The 21,917-nt window shown below is 41.1% G+C and overlaps 1 protein-coding gene across 1 annotated transcript; it reads right to left on the bottom strand.

Moving 5' to 3' along the window:
* Positions 1–14,621: 14,621 nt before the first annotated feature.
* foxi1 (forkhead box i1) lies at positions 14,622–16,655 on the bottom strand. Its single transcript, XM_078412863.1, has 2 exons — positions 16,061–16,655; positions 14,622–15,181 (listed from the first exon to the last, which is right to left on the bottom strand). The coding sequence occupies exons 1-2, from the start codon at positions 16,653–16,655 to the stop codon at positions 14,622–14,624; spliced, it is 1,155 nt and encodes a 384-aa protein (XP_078268989.1).
* Positions 16,656–21,917: the final 5,262 nt, after the last annotated feature.

Here is a 21,917-nt window from a genome sequence, read left to right as displayed (position 1 = left end):
CATTGATGTCCTTATTGAAAACTTTGCACCTCTACTCCTTTAACATTCAGCTTAATAATATCCACGTCTTTGACTAAGCTTATGCTCACCATTTTGTTCAATAACCACTTCCATTCTGGTTAAAAGTGCTAAATGATTATAGTGGTTGCTATTGTGGCTGAATATCATATTTAATGAAATCGTATTTTATTCATAGAAATTCTACTTTTGGTTATATATAATGGCAAAAAAACTGTTTTTATATGAATTATTTTAGGAGCATAAATAATCCAGCAAAAAGAAGGCAACATAAAATAGTTTGCCATAAGCTACACTAAATCATTTCCAATAGTTAAAACTATTTTTGTCAAAATTAGAAAAGAATAAAATTGAATGAAGGGTCACTGATTTGAAACCAAATTATGAATTTTGTTGGTAGACCTAAAATGCTGGAGTATCTCAGCGGGCCAAGTAGCATCTCTGGAGAAAAGGAATGAGTGACGTTTTGGTTCGAGACCCTTCTTCAGACTGGTAATAATTTTATTATAATCATTTTGGCCATTGACTGAGACTCCCACTGAAGTTAGTCAGGAGCTGAATTGTAATCCAGAGATCATGGTTAGATGACATCGCAACCGGATGAAAGAAAGTTACGCCCGAACGGTGGCGCAGCGGTAGAGTTGCTACCTTACAGCAAATGCAGTGCCGGAGACTCAGGTTCGATCCTGACGACGGGCGCCGTCTGTGCGGAGTTTGTATGTGCTCCCCGTGACCTGCGTGGGTTTTCTCCGAGATCTTTGGTTTCCTCCCACACTCCAAAGACATACAGGTATGTGGGTTAATTGACTGGGTAAATGTAAAAATTGTCCCTAGTGTGTGTAGGATAGTGTTAATGTGCGGGGATCGCTGGGCGGCGCGGACTCGGTGGGCCGAAGGGCCTGTTTCCGCGCTGTATCTCTAAATCTAAAAAAATCTAAAAATCTAAAAAAAATCTAAAAATAATCAGTAGACCACGATTGGAGTTTAACAGAAGAAATAGCAGCAGAATTATGCTGCAGTGCCACTCAAACTTGGTCCACTAATCGGTGAAATCATGATTGATCTGATCTTAGCCTGAGCACCACTTTACTGCATTTTCCTGTCACACATGAAATCTCAACACTAAGTGTGACTCGGCCTCCCTCGTTCCCTGAGGTAGAAAATTCCTGTATCAGAACTGTGAGGAAAGAGGAAAGATGGCCAGTGTATTGAAGAGCTGAGGAGGAGTGGGACAGGAGATGTTCGGTGATAAGTGGCACCAGGAAAGCAGGGGGAAATGATGGGAAAATGGAGACTGGTGAATGGAAAAGGTGAATGTAGGGAGCGAGAACCTGGGTGGATTGGTGGATGTGGAAAAGGAGAACATGGAATGTGGGTTACGTGACATTGGAAAATTCAATGATAATACCATTGGGTTATCAGCTTCCAAAGAGGAATATGAGTTGTGTTTCTAATTTGAGTTTGGCCTCACCATTGCTGTGGAGAAGGCTGAGAATATATAGGTCAATGTGGGAATGGACAGGGGGGGGGGGATATGTAAATGAATATAAATAAATAAATTCTGAAAATAATTGCACACTGATTAAAACAAAAACACAAAGTGTTTGAGTAACTCAGCAGGTCAAACATCATCTCAGGATGGATGGGTGATGTTTTGGGTCGGACTTTTCTTCAATCAGTCCAATCAGGTCCCAACTTGAAACATTATCTATCCATATTCTCCAGAGATGCTGCCTGACCTGCTGAGTTACTCCAGCACTTTGTGTCTTTTTTTAGTAAATCAGCATCTGCAGTTTGTTGTATAAGAAAATAACTGCAGATGCTAGTACAAATCAAAGGTATTTATTCACAAAATGCTGGAGTAACTCAGCAGGTCAGGCAGCATCTCAGGACATAAGGAATGGGTGACGTTTCAGGTCGAGACCCTTGTTCAGACTGATGTCAGGGGGGCGGGACAAAGGAAGGATATAGGTGGAGACAGGAAGATAGAGGGAGATCTGGGATGGGGGAGGGGAAGAGAGAGACAGAGGGACTATCTACTGCAGTTTGTTGTATCCGCATCATACTGATGTCTGCCTTAGAGTTAGATGGATCCTAAAGAAAATGTATGTAATGAAATAGAATATCCATTAAAATATAGATTTATTTTTTCCAATATCTATGTAAAGTCTGTATATGCTTTCATATGAAATACAAGTATTTTGAAGTCCAGAAAAATGATGTGAAAACAATTGTCAATTTTAATATCAATTTGTTTGATGTTTATTATTAAGTAATAATAAGGAGGAATGACAACATCTAGAGAACTAACTGAAGTACAAAATAAGCTGGAAGCAATAAACAAAGTACAAGCAATTTTTCAGTTATCTGTCTTCAAGGTGAAAATTAATGATGGCCTCCAGTAATGGGTTACACACCCATTTTATGCACATCCATATTCAATGCACTTGCCTTGACCTTCGGAATAGGCATGCAGATTTTCCTGGTATGTTTTGCTAAGAGGCAATGGGTTCGCTACTTGTCAAAGGCTTATGCAAGCTTGTAAAGGTGCAGATAAACTGTTGGAACATGACATTTACTTTAAAAGTAAGAACATCAACTGTGAAAATAAAGTCCACAAACAAAGGAGCATTCCAAACGAGTTTTTTTTGGTATTTTTCAATCCAAGAAAAAACCCAATTGAATTACTTGCATAAATTTACATTACATACACATGAAATATAACTATACTGCCTTAAGCTTATAATTTACCTATGTTGGTTAATCTTAGTAAAATGCCAGTGTGACAGCAGAATTGGTCCCTGTATCCCTGGGCTAAGATTGAATGCTGTGCAGGGTTACCACTTCTGATCAAAATGCAAAGACCCCTGCTGTAATCGACACATCTACATGCAAAAAGAACAATATTCAAATCAACTATGATACTTTCTGCAGTCATATAACCTTTTGATACACAGTAATAATCTACAATATGAAGAAAAGCTATGTGCATATATTAGAAGTTGAATAACACTGGGGAAATTCATCTCTTATGCAGATTCCTTATCTCGTATTCAGATAAACAAAGGTGCCAGAATATGGTGACATTTTGCCCAGCAGCTGTGCATCAACCACACACTGTGGTCAACAAACACTAGGCAACGTACCCCAGCATCTTCTCCAGAATTGCCTTGGACTTCAACATGGCTACTCAAAGAAGATACTTCCAATCTACCATCAGCATGTTTCCTGCAGCACTGGAAGATCAAATATAATAATCTTGCTCTCAATGTTAGCAAGACCAAGGATCTTATCATTGACTACAGGAAGAGAAATCCAAAGGACAATTCACCTGCCTTTATTGGTGGTGAAGAGAGCAAATAGCTTCAAGCTCCTGGGCGTATGCTTCTCTGATGGTCTGCATAGAGGAAAGCATACAGACTGGTTGCATCATAGCCTGGTTCAATAATTTGAACCCTCAAGAAAGAAAGAGGCTGCAGACAGTGGTGAACATTGCTAAGTCTATCATGGGTACTGACCTCCCCACCTTCAAAGTGATATATTGAAGGCACACACCAGCTTGGCCACACTCTCTTCTCACTGCAATGGGAAGAAGGTACAGGAGCTTGAGAATCATTATCTGCATGTTCAAGAGCAGTTTCTTCCTATTGACCATCATGTTTTTGAATCATCCTATACAACCTACAATTGTAAAGTGATGCTGAAAAATAAAACAGACTTCAACAACTACATTTCATTATTGTTATGGGTTACCAAGTAACAAGAAAAAATAGAAGGGATTCATCAACAATTCAGAGACCTTTACAGAATTAATTAAGGCCACAAAAATAGAGGACTTTAACTATCCAGAAGCTAATTGGGATTAAGATTAATAACAATACACATATGTGGAAATACTTATAGAATGCATTCAAAGTTCTTTTCTGAAATTGAGACCTGGATTTAGGAAAGTAGTTTGGAGCCGGAAAGCAATGTGGATGTCCAAGACCACTAAATCTGATATCTCTAGATTGGGACTTGGAATAGCACAGGGGGAATGGTCTGAAATATCCACACATGAGGCATGTCTACGTATAAAAAAAAAAATTCTGCAATCTTTCAACCAATATAGATGAGAAAACAAAGAAAGTTGAATGATAACTTCATAAAGAGCAATATTCCAAACATTTTTATAAGGTTTTTTGAAAACCAAACTAATACTGAACGCAAACTAGTACAGATTCGCAAAGCAGATTTCCAGTTGGTTATTTAATGCAGTAAAGTATAAAGCAAAGAGAACAAAAATCATTTACATTCTGGACACCTTAGGTAAAATAAATAGTCTTCAATACATCATGTTTAGTGAGTAACCTGTGGTTTAATGAAATTAATCCTGAAATAATGTAATTAATCCTTTCTTTGGTGCACTGACACATACTCAGATTGCTGAATAGCAGAATTTAATACTCCTGTAAATGGTCTGGCCCATGCCCTCTGATAGAGACAACTGTGACATGTACCATAATTCAAATCCACAACTTGAAGCAATAAACTCATCTCTCATATTTGTAGTTTAACAGGAAATCTGCAGATTATAGTGTCTATCCTGGCCCATGACATCTGAGATGGATGGTGACCCTTAGTTGCAGTGATCTCTTGTTCCTAACACTACAACTTCAGGAAGTGTTGTCTTTTTCCATTGTTTAGCCCGTGGTGTGACATCTAACCTTTCTTAACATTGCTGTTCATGTATTCCCCTCTCTGAGCATTAGGTGAATATCAAGAGCAGAAGAATGTTCCTTTCTCTTTAGCAGATTACAATGTTGAAGAAAAGCATGCAGAATTGAGGCCCTGTAATTAAGAGCTCCTCTATTTGGTCTTGATCCCCTGAGTCTGAAACCTTTCATTAAAGTATTACAGGTTCACACTCTTAGTGTGTCACCCCTGTCCAGAGATATATAGCCAAACCCAGACCCTCAGGCATGTTAAAAACAAAACTCCAATCCACCTATCCAGGACCAAGTCAAGCAGACCCGGTTTAGAGCAATTCCGGTGCTGAGGTAAAGTAGCCTTAGGGATACTGCAGAGCAGTGAAGCATACAAAATAGAAAACTAAACTCGCAGTTTGCTATACTAAATATACGGCCAAGGAAACACAGATAAACTCTAATAGTCCTGTGCACTGTAATAATAAAGTTTTTTTTCTACTGTTAATTGCAATGTTGAATAATGAATTGTCACGGAAATAAATAAAAGATATAACAAGTGCAGGTTGGCATTTCAGGACACTTCATATTATTTTGTATAAAGCACCAAATGTAGATCTGTGATATAAAATGACACTTTATTTTCCTAACAATTAAGTTCATTTTACTTACACTTGCCAAAGTGGTTACCAGACGTAATTGAATTGGATATGTATTAGATAAAATTCACAAATAATAATTAAATAGATAACCAGCAAGATTTCCTAGTTAGAAATTCTTCACTGTGGCATAAATTGCTTATGAATAATAATTTTGCTATTAAATGTTCATACTTATGCATATATATGACATCAAAATATTTCATGTCTATAAGATATAAATCATCTTATATCTATAATAGACAAATACTGTAACAATAAATGCATCACAGTTTGTCATCAGATTAATGATATAAAGTACAAGTTGAAATTGTTAAAGGTACATTTTAAATTCTATTTGAATATTCTGTCAATAACTAACTGACACAGAACTAACTACCCATAATCTCTGCACTGGCAAGAAAAAAATAATAGTGCTCTTGTAAATTCAAAAAGAAGATGTGTGCTCGATGGAAGCTTTCAAAAATATGAAGTGAAATAGCAATTTTGGAAGAAGTTCCAGAATGTAAAGGCATGGTAAACAAAATCGCCAATGTAGAAAAACTAAGAAACATATAACAAACCCATAGAAACATAGAAACAAAGAAACATAGAAAATAGGTACGGGAGTAGGCCATTTGGCCCTTCGAGCCAGCACTGCCTTTCAATATGATCATGACTGATCACCCAAAATCAGTACCCTGTTCCTGCTTTCTTTTCATATCACTTGATTCCGTTAGCCCTAAGAAATCCATGCCACACCTACTAAGATCCCCACTTTTTGGTGAACAATGCTGCCTGGAAGATTTAACAGTGGCAAACGGGAAGGCTGTCCACTGTGCAAGAGCCTGGCCGAATATTTGAAACATAGATGATGGACACGAAAGAAGAAGTTTGCCCTCAGAGCTAAATCTTACACTCTTGAAAACATCTAGTGAATTGGCCTCCACTGCCTTCTGTGGCAGAAAGTTCCACAACAGTCCTTTCTTCACCACACTTCGCCACGGGAGGCTCGCCCAGTCTACGTTCTTGGCAGCAGCCGCCGCCAAATCCGCCCTTGCACAACTCTACGGTGTCGCCAGAAGCTTCTGAGCTCTCAGTGGAGGCTTCTTGGGTCCCAACCCGAAACATCACCTCTCCATGTTCCCCAGAGATGCTGCCCGGCCCTGCTGAGTTGAGTTATTCCAACACTTTGTGTCTACCTTTATTATATAATCCAGTAACAGTGAAAGGCCTGGATAGAGTTGATGTGGGGAGGATGTTTCCACTAGTGGGAGAGTCTAGTGGAACTAATGTTGCATCCAGCAGAAGTCTGGAGATGGGGAGATGGTTGCAAAGTAGAGAAGGGGAATCATTGGAGAATTGGGATGATGATTTTAATATCTACTGTATATGACATTTGAAGTATAGCTTTCTTTAGGTTTTAGGTGTTGAAAAGGTAACACCTCGGTATGGACTCGATTGTTGCTGCTTCTGACAGTGAAATAGATTTGTTCCGGTTTCATTTACAGATTTATTTCCGTCTTTGAGAATTTGCTTTAGTTTAACAAATAATTCATGTAGACTGGGGAAAGACCAGTTGTAATCAGAGCAGACACAGATTATCATGATCTTCGTCAATCGGACAACCCAGTTTAAGCTTGGCTGAATGATATGGACAGTACACGTTAACCAGTGGGGTAGCCACCTAATATTTTTCAGTGAATTCTGTCTCATTTCTAAGTATCTCAGGTGAATGAGAGCAGGTAGCCAGAGCAATTTTTCTAAAATGACTTCTGAGAGTGTTCTTGTTCACTTACAGCCCACCTCCATATTTTACTACACTGCAATATCTGACATGTTCCGTTCGTTATTGGACAACTTAGGTGGACTTCCTTTAGCTTTGTCAACGAAGCAAGAGAATGTGGTACAATCAAATAACATGAATGATAAATACGATGACTGACGACATGCAGTGGCATAATTCGGTCAGGTTATTAAACCTCTTCCTCCATGACAACAACCGCTAACGATGGGTCTTGCAACGCTCTCGGGTTTTATTTCGTGGTGCCGAATTCTGATTTATAGAACTGTTGTATTGGATACGTTCCTCTTGTCAAGGTGGATATTGTCGAGGAAAATGCTTCTTCCCCTGTCAAAAATTGGAATACCAGGCTATGGGAACACGATTGTTCTCAAGGTTCATGTCTTGAAGAATGTCTAGTGCTTACCCAGAGCAGTTAAAGTTCAGTCCGAAGAAGGGTCTCGATCCGAAACGTCACCCATTCCTTCTCTCCGGAGATGCAGCCTGTCCCGCTGAGTTACTCCAGCATTTTGTGCCTACCTTCAGTTAAAGTTGAAAATAGGAAACAGTTAAGGACTCACATTTACGGCGAATGTCATTCTTATATTCCACATAGATAATTAGCACGGGCGGCTTATTCGAGACATTAGTTGACTTTGGCCAACTGGCGATTTCTACAGTCTCAGTAAATCTTTAAGTGCGTTCATACAGTACGACTTACATTAGAAATGCGTTTTTAACTATTTACTGCTGGGGGGTTTCAGGGCGAACAGTTTGTCTATTGGCTGCTGAAAGAATGCAAAGTAAGCCCTGCTTACGATTTAAATTGTCGATGCTTCATCATTTCGTCTTAGAGAGGGGTGCTTCTATTTCTGCCGTCGGGTCTTTAGGGTGGACATGCTGCATTTGCTGTCATGTTTCGTGTTTCCTTACGATCCTGGAGGAAGGGACTCGAGCAGCTGTCAGAACAATCCCTCTAACCCCATTCCCCACGTCTCCATATCTGCAAGTCCAATTCACAATGTCTGCTATGTATGATACAGCAGGGAAAAAACACAAATTTGTTACTTTTTCCACTTTTAAATAATTATTTCCTCATATATTTGAGCAAAACGTGTTTTTCATGTTTTTCAATGTTGGCATTTTCTGCCACGACAAACACTTTATCTTGGTGATCCGTAAAGAGACACATCGCATCTTCTCTGCATTGTGTAATTAATGGGCGTAATATTTTCTTGCTTACGAGAAAACAAATTGCATGTGAATTTTTGAAGGGCCGACTGGACCCTTCTTCCTGCTGACTGCATCAAGGGGGGGGGGGGGGGGGTGCGTTGAGTGGTTTAATTCGTTTCCCAGACGCGAGGTTAGGAGTATTTGGCTTGAATCGCAGTAATAACTCCCCAATGCGCGCACTCGTGCTGAGATATTCAAGGAGATTGGAACATCTCCGTTTCAACCCGCCATACAATATGCACCTTGAGAGAACGGTCATTCAAACAACTTTATCCCCGTGTGTAAAAAACAAACAACTTTTGATTAATACAGTTTACAATATTTGTCCTTCGATTTTTGACAACGAGATCGAAAGAATATCTGCATTCTGTGACTGCGAATATTGAAACTGAAAGATTACCCATTGCCCTCTCTCCATGCAGAGAGGCCAGACTAAGCGTTCCGCCGCCCCGCCTCAAACTTACAAAAGTAACGCCGTTTTAATATGATTTTACTGGGCAACATTTCTTTTTAACAGATGATGTGACACGTCTGACATTTCGATGTGTAAACTCAACCCACTTACTTCACAAGGACATTTAAATTAATTAAAACGTTTAACATTTAATAACGCCACAATATAAAGCATATTAAAATAATATAATGGTCGATTATCAAAATTCATTACAGAGGTTAAAATAATCTGGCTTCAGACTGCCCTTGCCCGATTTATCTTATTTTTCTGCAAACTTCTATAAATTAATACTGCCACCGTGGTTTTATCTTCCAGCGCGATTACCAGTCTGTTTCCCAGTCTGTGAAGGTTTGTGTTTGCACCGAGATGGTTCGCGTGGACGCTCTGGTGGTTATTTGGCTTTTAATTGCTCTCAAACTCGGCCTCTTAGCGGCAAGCAACAAAAAAAAAGAGCTGCGTCCTTAATTAGAAGGGATGGCAAACTCTGAAATGAACCCAAATAATCCAATCAATTTGCAAGAAAACAAAATATGTGTGCGTGGTGATCGGTAGCCAAGGGTGTAGAGCTGAACTTTCGAACCGGGCTTTTGAGTTTTCGCTTCGCACCCGCTTTATCCGAAGTGACAAGCAGACAGTACATTACACCAGCACTTCTTCTGTTCTGCAGCGCGCAGCGGACAAGTCAGGCCATTGATTCCCTGAGTGGGATGAGTTCGGAACAATCAAAACATTAAACGCCACAAGAAGTTAAAAGAGAAATTGTACTTATCGGTTCCAATATTTAGTATTTCCAAAGTTAATTGATATGATTCCTCCTCAGCCACGTGTTTCCCCTCGTTTGAAATATTGGAGCATTATTACCGTTCTGTTATTTTCTTAAGAAATGAAGTTAATCGTAAAATGGCAGTAAGACTTTCATCGCATCTGTCGACTCCAACTCATTCACATCAATACAGTAAGTTAAACGCCAAACTGAATGAATCATTACTCACAACGTTGATTTTATTTTATTCACCAAAAGTTAAATTGAATCATAATCCAAAGCGAAATTCATAATAATATATTCCTTTATTCGTCCCACACCGGGGAAATTTACAAATCTACAATAAGGATGCGCCACTGAGTGTCAAATACAATAAAGCAAATATGTACGGATAGAATTGCCACTCAGAACCTTGTGTATTATTTTAGATACATTAAATAATATTTTTAAGTGAAGAAGTTCAATCTGTTTCTGTAAAGTGTGTAATTAAAGACCCGCGCTGCAGAGGCTCGGATTACATGAAACGCACGATTAAACTTTTCAAAATCAGTAGCTAAAGCCAGTCGCTGATGCCCTGCCCGTGCAAATGTCCAGTTTCCCCAAAGAATACAATTAATGTCCGAGCACATGTAGGCTGTGTTCCAGCGCACATTAGGTATTGCGGATCTAAAACTTACCTGGTCCCTACACCTGAAGTCCCACTCCAAGCACTTCTCCAACGATCTACCTTGCTCCCCTCCTTCGAAACGCTCCTTATACCCACCTCTCTACCCACGCATTGGGCGAGATATCCTAATATCTCAATATCGTAGCTCGAAGTGAAATGGTAGTGACGAGGGGCTCAAGAATGGTTCCGACCCAAAGCGCCACCTATTCTTTTTCTCCAGAGATGCTGCCCGACCCGCTGAGTTACTCCAGCATTTTGTGTCTATTTTTGGTAGTTGACCGGGTTCACCTGAAGTGTGCCGGGCCTTTTTTTTAAATTGAAAAGTATCATAAAATGAAATGTGTTGTTTTCATTTGTACCTCAACCGATCGTTGAATAAACATGGGTCCGGTGTGTTTGTTCAACAAGTTGTCTCTTGTTGGTCCGTGTAATTATCTCTCTACATCACCGTCTATATCTCTCGTTTCCCTTTCCCCTGACTCTGGTCTGAAGAAAGGTCTCGACCCGAAACGCACCCATTCCTTCTCTCCAGAGATGTTGCCTGTCCCGCTGAGTTACTCCAGCATTTTGTTACGCTGTCCCGCTGAGTTACTCCAGCATATCGGTTTAAACCAGCATCTGCAGTTCCTTCCTACAAATGAAATGAATTGATTCAATGTCTATAGTAACCTTCAACGTTTCATCGTATATATTTACCTGCATCCATGTATGTTTTGTTATATAAAGCATAACATATCATCTTTAATTTCATGTACTTTATCGGTTCCTATAAGGAATCCGATTAAAATATTGTACATACGTTGATAAAGAATTCATTAAAATATTATGAATTAGTCAGTACAATCAGAACTCATGTCTGTATAATTGAGAATGCGGTAAATCATTTCAGGACATCAAATCTCTTAAATACCTCTGTCTGTCTGAGGTTTTCCATAATATTCTGATAGAGATTACACAAATCCAAGTTGTTGGTTTTAGTTTCAGTCATGCGTTTAACAAAATGTGTACGAAGGAACTGCAGATTCTGGCTTAAGTGAAGATAGACGCAAAACGCTGGAGTAACTCAGCGGGACAGGCAGCATCTCTGGAGAGAAGGAATGGATGACGTTTCGGGTCAAGGGTTTTCTTCAGACTGATCCGGACTGATTCAGACATTTGACAAATAATACTTGAAAAACTGAAACTCGATTAAAGATAAATAAATATCGATCATAGGTATTTATTCACTAAATGCTGGAGTAACTCAGCAGGTCAGGCAGCATCTCAGGAGAGAAGGAATGGGCGACGTTTCGGGTCGAGGCCCTTCTTCAGACTGATCATTGATCATAGGTAGCGATGAAATCGTATCTACAGAGGACCCAACGCGTGAATTCTAATATTCGGGACGCGGGTAACCCCAACGTATTCAAGTACAGCTTTGGTCCAAACAGGAAAGGTTAATCTGAGTTTTTCCTTCATCTTAAAACGTATACTTCCACTGTAATTCTATTTTTATTCGTTCTAAAGTACAGGTTCACAACTGTAGCGTCGGTAAAGCGTCGATTACATTTAATCAGCGTGGCTCTGTGCACAACGCCGCAAGGTGAAAGAAATACGAAACGTCTGCGTGTCCTGAGCCGGGCTCTCTCCAAAAGATTCGGTTTCAATTTTTGTTTATTTGCTTCGTCCAAAGTAAACACACCCAGTTCCGGGTAATTTCACCAGACTGATATATCCTCCTTCGTCAAACCCAAATAACTAATTTAATTGACGATGACGTGGGTCTGTGGCATTTAAACAAATACAACTTGACACTTTTACCACGATTAAATTATTGCAGTAATATCAATATTAGACGGATAAAAATAAATGTGAGAACTATTATGCAATTAGTGGACAGTGCGAATTTGCCTGGGTGAATCGCCGAGAGACCAGAAAAATGCCTGGCTTACTATTTACGGGTCAGATCCCAATAAGATAAAGGTGGCACAACTTCAAAGCTGTCCCTCTCCACTTTTAACATTCTCAAACGTCGGGTAGACTTTCAGTAGGAAATCACCATTCCCATTTTAGTAATTTGCAGTTAATCCGCTTTCAAGCAACGGAGCATCCCATCTCCTCGTTTCTGTTTCTCTTTCTCACGCTGTGGTGAAACAGGCGAAAATTCACTAACGGAGAGACGGCGGTTCGTAAAAAAACTAAGTTATTCCCCTTCGTTGGGCAAGAATACTTAAAAAACAGTCTCTTCTTATTCAATAAAATTACATCTGTGAATTAAACCTATCGTGTCAAAATAGAAACCAACGTTAGAGATTGAAATAATTAAAAATATCAACTGTGTACAGGCATATATGTTGGCGAGAGTTAGCAGTTTATCGCTGCTTAATACCTGGAGAATATCACTTTGTTTGCCTAAGAGGTAAATAACTAGATGACCGCCTTCAAGTAATTGTATATCATTTTTCATACGCGAACAATTCATATCGTGTATATATCCAATTTAACTAAAATAATAACATGTTGGCCATAAAGACTACAGATGCTAGAATATTGAGCATAAACACAACTGGGAGGGGCCCACAACGGGTCAGCCAGTGTCTGTTGAGGGAAATGGGCAGGAGGGAAAGCAAACGGAGGGCAACATTTTGGCCATGCATATTCCAACGAGAGACATAGAGCCTCCCTCCATATTGATAATCAGAAAGTTATCACAACCATATCAATGTAGTGTAAGAAAATAACTGCAGATGCTGGTACAAATCGAAGTTATTTATTTCACAAAATGCTGGAGTAACTCAGCAGGTCAGGCAGCATCTCAGGAGAGAAGGAATGGGTGACGTTTCGGGTCGGGACCCTTCTCCAGACTGATGTCAGGGGAGTGGGACAAAGAAGAGGGAGAACTGGGAAGGGGAGGGGAAGAAGGGGACAGAGGAACTATCTAAAGTTGGAGAAGTCAATGTTCATACCACTGGGCTGCAAGCTGCCCAAGCGAAATATGAGGTGCTGTTCCTCCAATTTGCGGTGGGCCTCACTATGGCACTGGAGGAGGCCCATGACAGAAAGGTCAGACTGGGTGTGGGAGTTGAAGTGCTCTGCCACCTGGAGATCTAGGTTGGTTTAGGCGGACTGAGTGAAGGTGTTGAGTGAAACGATCGCTGAGCCTGCGTTTGGTTTCGCCGATGTAAAGAAGTTGACATCTAGAGCAGCGGATACAATAGATGAGGTTGGAGGAGGTGCAGGTGAACCTCTGTCTCACCTGGAAAGACTGTTTGAGTCCTTGGATGGATTTGAGGGGGGAGGGGGGGGTAAAGGGACAGGTGTTGCATCTCTTGCGGTTGCAGGGGGAAATGCCCAGGGATGGGGTGGTTTGGGTAGGAAGGGACGAGTGGACCAGGGAGTTACGGAGGGAACGTTTTTTTGAGGAGGAGAACTTCTTCAAAGTTTTTGATGAGGAATCATATCAATTAACTTTGGTCAAAGCCTGGGTATAAACTTGATGATGTCTATCGGAATTGTTACACTATCCAGTTTAATTGAAGATATATTTAAAAAATAAGGATTCAGGATTTGTCGCGCAACTTCTAGAACTTCCATATTATCTTCTGAAGAAGGGTGTCCTCCCAAAACGTCGCCCATTCCTTCTCTCCAGAGATGCTGCCTGTCTCGCTGAGTTACCCAGCTTTTTGTGTCTATCGTCCATATTTTAATTCTAGTTTATAAACTGTGTTCAACAGAAAACTACAAGATGCTTGTTTAAATAAGGTAAACTGTTTAATTTGTAAATCGAAAAGAAAGGAACGTGAGATTCAATACAGTAGATACCAGTGACACGTTGCGACATAACTTTAGCAGGACGGTGCCAAATTATCAGACAAAACAAAATCACCGTGCTAAATATACGCAGGTCACTTAAGCTGTTTAGTGAATGCAAGGTCGAATAAGTACATCCTTAAATATTAATTCGGAAAACTTCAAAACAATTTACCCCTCCGTGTGCGACAAAAAACTGTGACTGCTGAAAACATAACGCATTCATCTGCAAAATTAATGTACTTATGGGCCACAGTGCATTATTTTCCATCCACATGTTTGAAACAGTGTTCGCTTGACAATCCAACCTTTTAAAATCATTTTGCATAGTTTCGTGTAAACAAATGACTTATGACGGAAGGCCAGTTAAAAGTAAACAGAATTGTATTAATCCTCCACGTTAATAATAAGGGCACTTTAACACATGAGAACAAATCATCCGTACCAAACTACACTAACTATATTAGTTACATCGTTATTTTATATTATATATATATATATATATATATATATATATATATAAAATGTCAAAACAGTATTTTCTCTGTTTCTATCAAGATTTTCAACACTCTGTATTTCCATTGTTTCTTGTTAAACCTCTGTCCCCTCTCTGCTGTGGATAGGATTATTGACGCTGAAGTTGCATAGAGGGGCGCTTAGTCCACTTTGGTGATTTGGAACAGTAGATTGATAGTAATTCAGACGATTGTGGATGTCGACGATGTTGTGTATTGAATTCTGCGAAGGTGAATATGAACTGAGTCCGGATAGACTTTGCCTGGCCTGTGATAAGTCTCCCATCAGTCCGCCCGAGGAAACCGGCCTGTTCATCCCATTGCTTCCGCTGATCATAGAACTCATGTGAGACCCAAAGTTGGTGAAGCAGGAATTGGGTTGCACGCTTGGTGGAGGCGAGGGTTTGGAATCGCTCGCAGTGCCGGGAGAGTTCTCCAATCCTGGGGAAGTGCATCCCAAGGCACTGACTGTGTCTGAAGGTCTAATGGTTCCACCATTGACGTCGTCAGTCTTATCGCCAGCGACGTGACCACTGGAACCTGTGGTGTCAGATCTGCGTTTCCTCTTCCTCCTGAAATTCCCATTGTCAAACATTTTTTCACAGTTGGGATCCAAGGTCCAGTAGTTACCTTTACCTGGAATTACAAACAAGGATCGTCAACGTTTAAACCGAGCGACGTGCTAAGAACTCGTTGAACATCAAGCAAAACGTTGACGCTCGTCCTATCCTAGTTTCCTGAATGCAGAAGCAGAAATGTAATTTGAACCAAGTTATGGGGGTAAAGGTAAGCGTGAAGATTGTAAGATTGCAGCTGATGAGATCAAAGAGTCCCCCCTGCCCTCTCTCATTAAACAAACACACACACACACATTACATATCCCCATCGCATCCTACTGCAGCCTGGGAAGAACAAACTTCACCTGAAATAGGGAAGTAGTAAATACTGGTTTAAACGGAAATAGGTATATTTCATCTGAAATAGGTTTCGTTTTGACAAGTAGTTTATCCAGTTTTTTTGCGAGCACCAGATTTTGTAAAAACATCCTCATTACAATCGCAAATCTACTTCGAGATGTTTTTATTAGCTCCACTTCCCTGACCGCATTTGGGGCACGCTGTAAGCGATTGGTGGCAAAACCACTTTATCCCCTTAAAACAAGAAGATGGAAACCAACTGGGAGAGTTGAATAACATACAAGAGATGCTTGATATACACACACACACACACACACACACACAGAGACACACACACAGACACATACACACACAGACACACACGTGTGGGTGGGTGTGTGTGTGTATCAAGCATCTCATATATATATATATAGACATTTATCTATCTCTCTCTCTCTCTATATATATATAATATATATATATATATATATATATATAAACACACACGCACACACACAATAACAGCATTTAAAACGTTTGTCACGATTCTGTCGGATCGTTGCAGCGTTTTCACTCAGTACATTCAGAGTTGGAGAGCCAAGCTGGCAGCAGACTGTACCTGGATCGTCCTCGTCCCGGGGAACTTTCTTGAAGCAGTCGTTGAGGGAGAGATTGTGGCGGATTGAGTTTTGCCAGCCAGCTTTACTCTTCTTGTAAAAGGGGAAGTTCTCAGCCACGTACTGGTAGATCTGACTCAGCGTCAGCTTCTTGTCGCCGGCGTGCTGGATGGCCATGGCGATGAGCGCCGAGTAGGAGTAAGGAGGGCGGACCATTTTGAAAAGTTCTTGCTGGCTGGGCAGAGACAGCCAGCCCAGCTCGGCTGCCCCGAACCCAGCGGGGGACGGCAGGAATTGGCGCTGGCCCGTCCCGTACCCGGACTGGATGTAAGCCGCTCCATGGCTCCCTGGAAGATAAGGAGGAGAGTTAATGGCCGGCCCGTTGAGCCAGAGGTAAGGATTGGTGGTCGGGGACGTGTAATCGGCCAGCCCATATCCCGATGGGTGAGCAGAGGGTCGCTGAGGATGGTGGTGGTGCAGATTCTGCGGGTACATGCTGAAGTTGTCGCAGTACAGAGCCATGTCCAGGATCTCCTGTGTGTTGGGGAGCTGGTGTGGGGAAGCGTTCGGCGGAACCTGCTGTCCAAAGGCGTTCATAATCCCCTGGGCACGCCGGCTCGGGCTTCTCAAACTGTTGGACGGGCGTGTGGTCACATCAAACCCTAATCCCTCGCAGCAGAAGACTGGCAGGCAGCGCCAAGTGCGGTATTTAAATAATGACTAGGTGCATCGCCTGCAGTCTCAGCTCGAACAGGTATATCAATCTGACTGCTCCTCCCCCTCCCCCTCCCCTCCACTCCCCATAGACCTCACTGTCCCGCACAGTTCAGACCAGCAACTGGAGAGAACGGCTTTCCCAACAGCAAAAGGGCAGGATCTTCAAAAGTCCCAGGCCTTACAAATGTTCACGAATATAATGCAAACTTCGATGCCCTTTTGGCTAAATTCTATTCACATTTAGCTTACAGTTCTATACATATTCAGCAAACAATGTAATGTAAGCTAAAAGCGCATTGCAACTTTAATGCTTGCCACAGTTTTTAGAATTGGAGTAGTCATATATCACCTGAAGTCACCTATTGAATTATGAATATGAATTGAATATGAATTGAATTTAAAATTGAAGCCGATTTACATGGTGGAATGTTACACCCTTACTCTCCGTTTAAAGATTTCGTTCGATTTACCTGTGTAACTCCTATCACATCAATACTTGGGAAGGTGGGCCGGCAGGCAGCCTTGCCTCTGCTGAGAGTGCGCCCGGCGAGTCATCCCCCCTCCGCAGAATGAGGTGCAGTGAAATGACTTGCCGTGTTTAAATAACGAAATGCGAGCAATCTTTTTTTGTTGAAATTACCGTAAACAGAACTGTGTGTGTGTGCAAACTCGGTCTGAGTTGAATTACTTCATAATAAGCAACCGCTGTTGCAGAAATAAACAACACACATTTCGATCAACACACGCCGACAAGAGCCGAAGTAAGTAGGATAGTTACTTTGTGTAAAACACTGAGAGCAGCTTTCGTTATTTATCAGCAAACGCCGTAGTGTATGATGTGTGGCGACTTTCAGTATTTATGGTAATATTTAATCCGTGGATCTTTTTATGAAACATATACAAATATGTCTGTATAACGAAAAAAAACCGCAAAGCAGTAAATCCTATCAGCATGTATATGGAAACCTTGAATGAGGTTCAATCATGCCCTTGTTAAAGCCACTGTTTAAGTTGTTGATTTTTGTCGCTTGGTTTAGCTCGTAGACCAAGTGGTTGCAGGTAACTGCCCCCATCGGATGTGCAGGTATATCGCATGGATATCGATACATGGTCCGGCCGGGATACATTTATCTTACCGATCATATAAATGTCTGATAAAGACAGCTGTGGAGGGCAGCAACCGCTGTTACGAAGGCAATCATTGCTTCCTAATACGTTTCCACAACTGGTAATGAGGCAGATGATTTAGTTATTGTGAGTTTTCTTTCTTATTTTTTTTATTCAATCACAGGTCAGCGTTTAATTTCTATCCCTCGCTGACTTTGGGAAAAGTGATGGTAAACCCTCTATTTGAATCATTGCAGTGGTTGTGGTGAAGGCACGCGTGAGGTAAGGAAAATAGACATTAAAAAGTTGGAGCAACTCAGCGGGACAGGCAGCATCTCTGGAGAGAAGGAATGGGCGACGTTTCGGGTCGAGACCCTTCTTACTCTCCGATGCGAGGTAAGGGGTTTGTAGGTGTAACCCGTGGATGATAGGAGCAATCACTTCACACTGGTGAAATAAAAACCCAGCTCTAAGGACTGAGAGGGTCAAGCAGCATCGCGAGTCAAAGGGATGGATAGTGGATGTTTTGGGTTGAAACCCTGCATCAGGACTGAGAGATTAGTCAGTACAAGGAAGTGGGAGGGAATGGAGCGACATAGTTTGGTAGATGATTAGTGTGGGGGGGGTGAGGGGGGAGATGATTAGCTAGATAGGGGAGTAGAAGGGAGAGTGTTGAGAAAACTGGAGTTGGAGACATAAAATAAAAAATAAGCAGGCTGAGCCAGGTTGAGTAGGGGAGGGGGGTAAGGTACCAACAGAGGTATTGGGTTGAATATGGAGGAAGTGAAAAACCTTCCCCTACACCTCCTCCCTGAACACCATCCAGGGACATAAACTGGCCTTCCAGGTGAGGCAGAGACACATGTGCATCTTCTTCAACCTGGTCTATCAGTACTTGTGATGTGACTTCCTCGACATCTCCTAATCCTTCAAATTCAGGTAACCCGCTCTCTGTGTTCCTTTCCCGCTCCCAGCAGTCCACCCAGGTCCTCTCCCTCTGTCCAATGGTTCCATCCCCTCCTCCCCCTTACTTTGACATTACCCTCATCTACCCAGTGCCTTGTACCCACCACTCACATACCGATCTACCGAAATGTCTTCTCCCTTGGTTCACTATTACTTTCATCTCCCCAACCCTGGTTCCATCTGTCCAACAACCACCCCTACCCCCCCCCCCCATCCCCCACCCCCGCCCCCCACTCCCACCCACATGGTTCCACCTATCAACTGGCCTTTGCTTCTAATCCCCCCCCCGCAACCCCTCCCATCCCCCCTACATTCCTCCACCTGGGTCTATCTGACCACCATTCCCCCCTCATCCAGTTGAACCTGATACCTGACAGCCTCTGCCATACCCTTCCTCCTCGCCTTTCAATATCAGCTATCTTCTCCCTGCATTCACAGTCCTGATGCAGGGTTTTGACCTGAAACATTGACCATTCCCTTGCCTCAGCAAATGCTGCTCAACAATGAATGGCAAAGTAGTAAGTGAATAAAGTGAATCAATGGCAAATAGGGAATGGGGTCAAAGTTTGGAAAAAATGTTAAAATGACAAATTTTAATGTGATACATCTAAATACCCACAGCATTGAAAATTCGGCGATAAATTAATGGCACAAACAATGTAAGTAGAGTTTAGAGATACAGCGTGGAAACAAGTCCTTCGGCTCACCAAATCCACATCGACCATCAATTACCCATACACTAGTTCTATGTTAACCATTTTTCGCATCCTACACACTAGGGGCAGTTCACAGAAGCCAATAAACTTACAAACCTGTACGTCTTTGGAATGTGGGAGGAAACCGGTGCACCTAAGAAAAACCCATAGGGTCACAGAGAAAATGTACAAACTCCATACAGACAGCACCCACAGTCAGGATTGAACCACGTCACTGGCACTGTGAGGCAGCAGCTCTACCATTGCACTACAGTGCTGCCCAATGTTCTAAGTAGCTATGATCTAACTGCTGTGATGGAAGTGTGACAGCAGGATGACCAACACATTTAAGTAGGGTAGACAGAAAGGAAAAGGAAGTAGGGTAGGTTTATTGATAAGTGATGAGAACACTAGGGTGGTGAACAATGATCTTGGCTTCTATATAATATAGAACCGGATTCCGTTTGGATTGAGCTAAACAGCAGGGACAGAAAGTATTGCTTGGAATTATTTTATAGGTCACCACATAGTAATTATAATATTGTGTACATCATAAATCGGGAAATTACAAAACGTGCAACAACTATAATATTATATTTTAATAAATTGACAGACCAATTCAAATTAGCAGTAATAAATTGGAATGCGTTTTGGTGGAATGTATATGAGATGGTTTCTTCATTTATTCTTGAGGAACTAACTAGGAAAAGGCTATTTTACATCTTGTTTTATACAACGACAAAGGGTTAATTGATAACCTTATTGTAAGTGGATCTTTAGGGAAGAGTAACAATATAATATGATGGAATTTTACATTATTTGAAAGTAATGCAGTTCAACCTGAAACTTGATCTTTAATCTAAACAAAAAAAACTGGGGAGGTGTGAGAGGAGAGTTATCTGTGGTTGATTGTGAAAATACATTGAAAGGTTTGACAGCACACAAACAAGAGATCACATTTGAAGAAGTGATTCATAATTAGTAGGAATTTTTTTTTTCTTTTAAGGCACAAAGGTCCAAGAGGACAAGAGATCTATTTATTTCCGACAGGAGAAATGAAAGATGGTATTAAATACAAGGAAGAACCTTATAAAATTCCCAAATTAGCAGTCGTTCTGAGGATCAGAAAGATTTTAGAACTCAGTAAGGGAATACCAATAAATTCTTTAAAGAAAGGCAAGATATAATACAAGAATAAACTTACAACAGACCAAACTAATGACTGTAAATCCTTCTGTAGGTTTATTGAGGGCATGCATGTGTCTTACAGATAGAAATGGAAGAATTTGCAATACGGAATAAGCAAATAACACAGGAAGTAAACAATGTTTTTTTTTCTCTCTTTGCTGAAGACACTAAAAACCCAGGAGAAATACCAGAGAATTAAGGGTGGTGAAAATGAGTATCAGTTGAAAGTAGCAGTTGCGAATTTGGTAAAATACTGATAAATACCAAGGACCTAATGATCTACAATCCAGAATCTTAAAAGAGGTAGTTATTGTCATAATGGACACTCCAATTATCATTTTATCAAAGTTCTCTGGATTCAAGATTAGTTCCAGTGGTTTAGAGGGTTGCAAGTGTGACCACACTATTTAAGAAGGAAGGGTGAGAGAGAACATGGAACTGCTGATGTTAGCTGAATGCCAGTAGCAGGGAAAATGCTGAAACCTGTAATGACAAGAGAACAACTTGCAAAAAGAATAATAGAGGAAAACAACATGGATTTACAAAATGAAAGTTAAGTTTGACTCGTACTGGAGTTCATTGATGATACAACTATCAGAATCATTGACCCAATGGATGTGAGGTGTTTACATTTTCAGGTAGCTTTCATTATGATCTTACACAGGTTTAGTTTAGTTTAGTTTAGAGATGAAGTGCGGAAACAGGCCCTTCAGCCCACGGAGTCTGTGCCGAGAAGCGATCCCCGCACACTAACACTATCCGACAAACACCTGGGACAATTTTACAATTATACCAAGGCAATTAACCTACATACCTGTGAGTCTTTGGAATGCGGGAGGAAACCGGAAAACCCGGATTAAACCCATGGGGAGAACGTACAAACTCTGTACAGACAAGCACCCGTGGTCAGAATTGAACCCGGGTCTCTGGCACTGTACGGCTGCAACTCTACAGCTGTGCCACCATGCCGCCCAGTTGGTTAGGTTGGTTAACAAAAATAAAGTGCATAGAATTGGAGGTAAAATACTGGAATAAATGTTTAAAAAAAAAAAAAAATTGTAATTAAAAAAAATTGTCCCTAATGTGTGTAGGATGGTGTTAATGTGCAGGGATCGCTGGGCGGCGCGGACTTGGTGGGCCGAAAAGGCCTGTTTCCGAGCTGTATATATATGATATATGATATGAT

This window comes from Rhinoraja longicauda, chromosome 16 (genome assembly GCF_053455715.1).
Source record: "Rhinoraja longicauda isolate Sanriku21f chromosome 16, sRhiLon1.1, whole genome shotgun sequence".
In the NCBI taxonomy this organism is placed as follows: domain Eukaryota; kingdom Metazoa; phylum Chordata; class Chondrichthyes; order Rajiformes; family Arhynchobatidae; genus Rhinoraja; species Rhinoraja longicauda.
This window is presented reverse-complemented; position numbering and strand designations above follow the sequence as displayed.

Bases quoted from the DNA above. Each gene is read 5' to 3' on its own strand.
- foxi1 (XM_078412863.1), bottom strand. From the start codon at position 16,655: ATGAACGCCTTTGGACAGCAGGTTCCGCCGAACGCTTCCCCACACCAG. The intron at 15,182-16,060 runs GTACAGTCTGCT...TTGTAATTCCAG, and splicing joins CCGGGACGAGGACGATCCAG to GTAAAGGTAACTACTGGACC.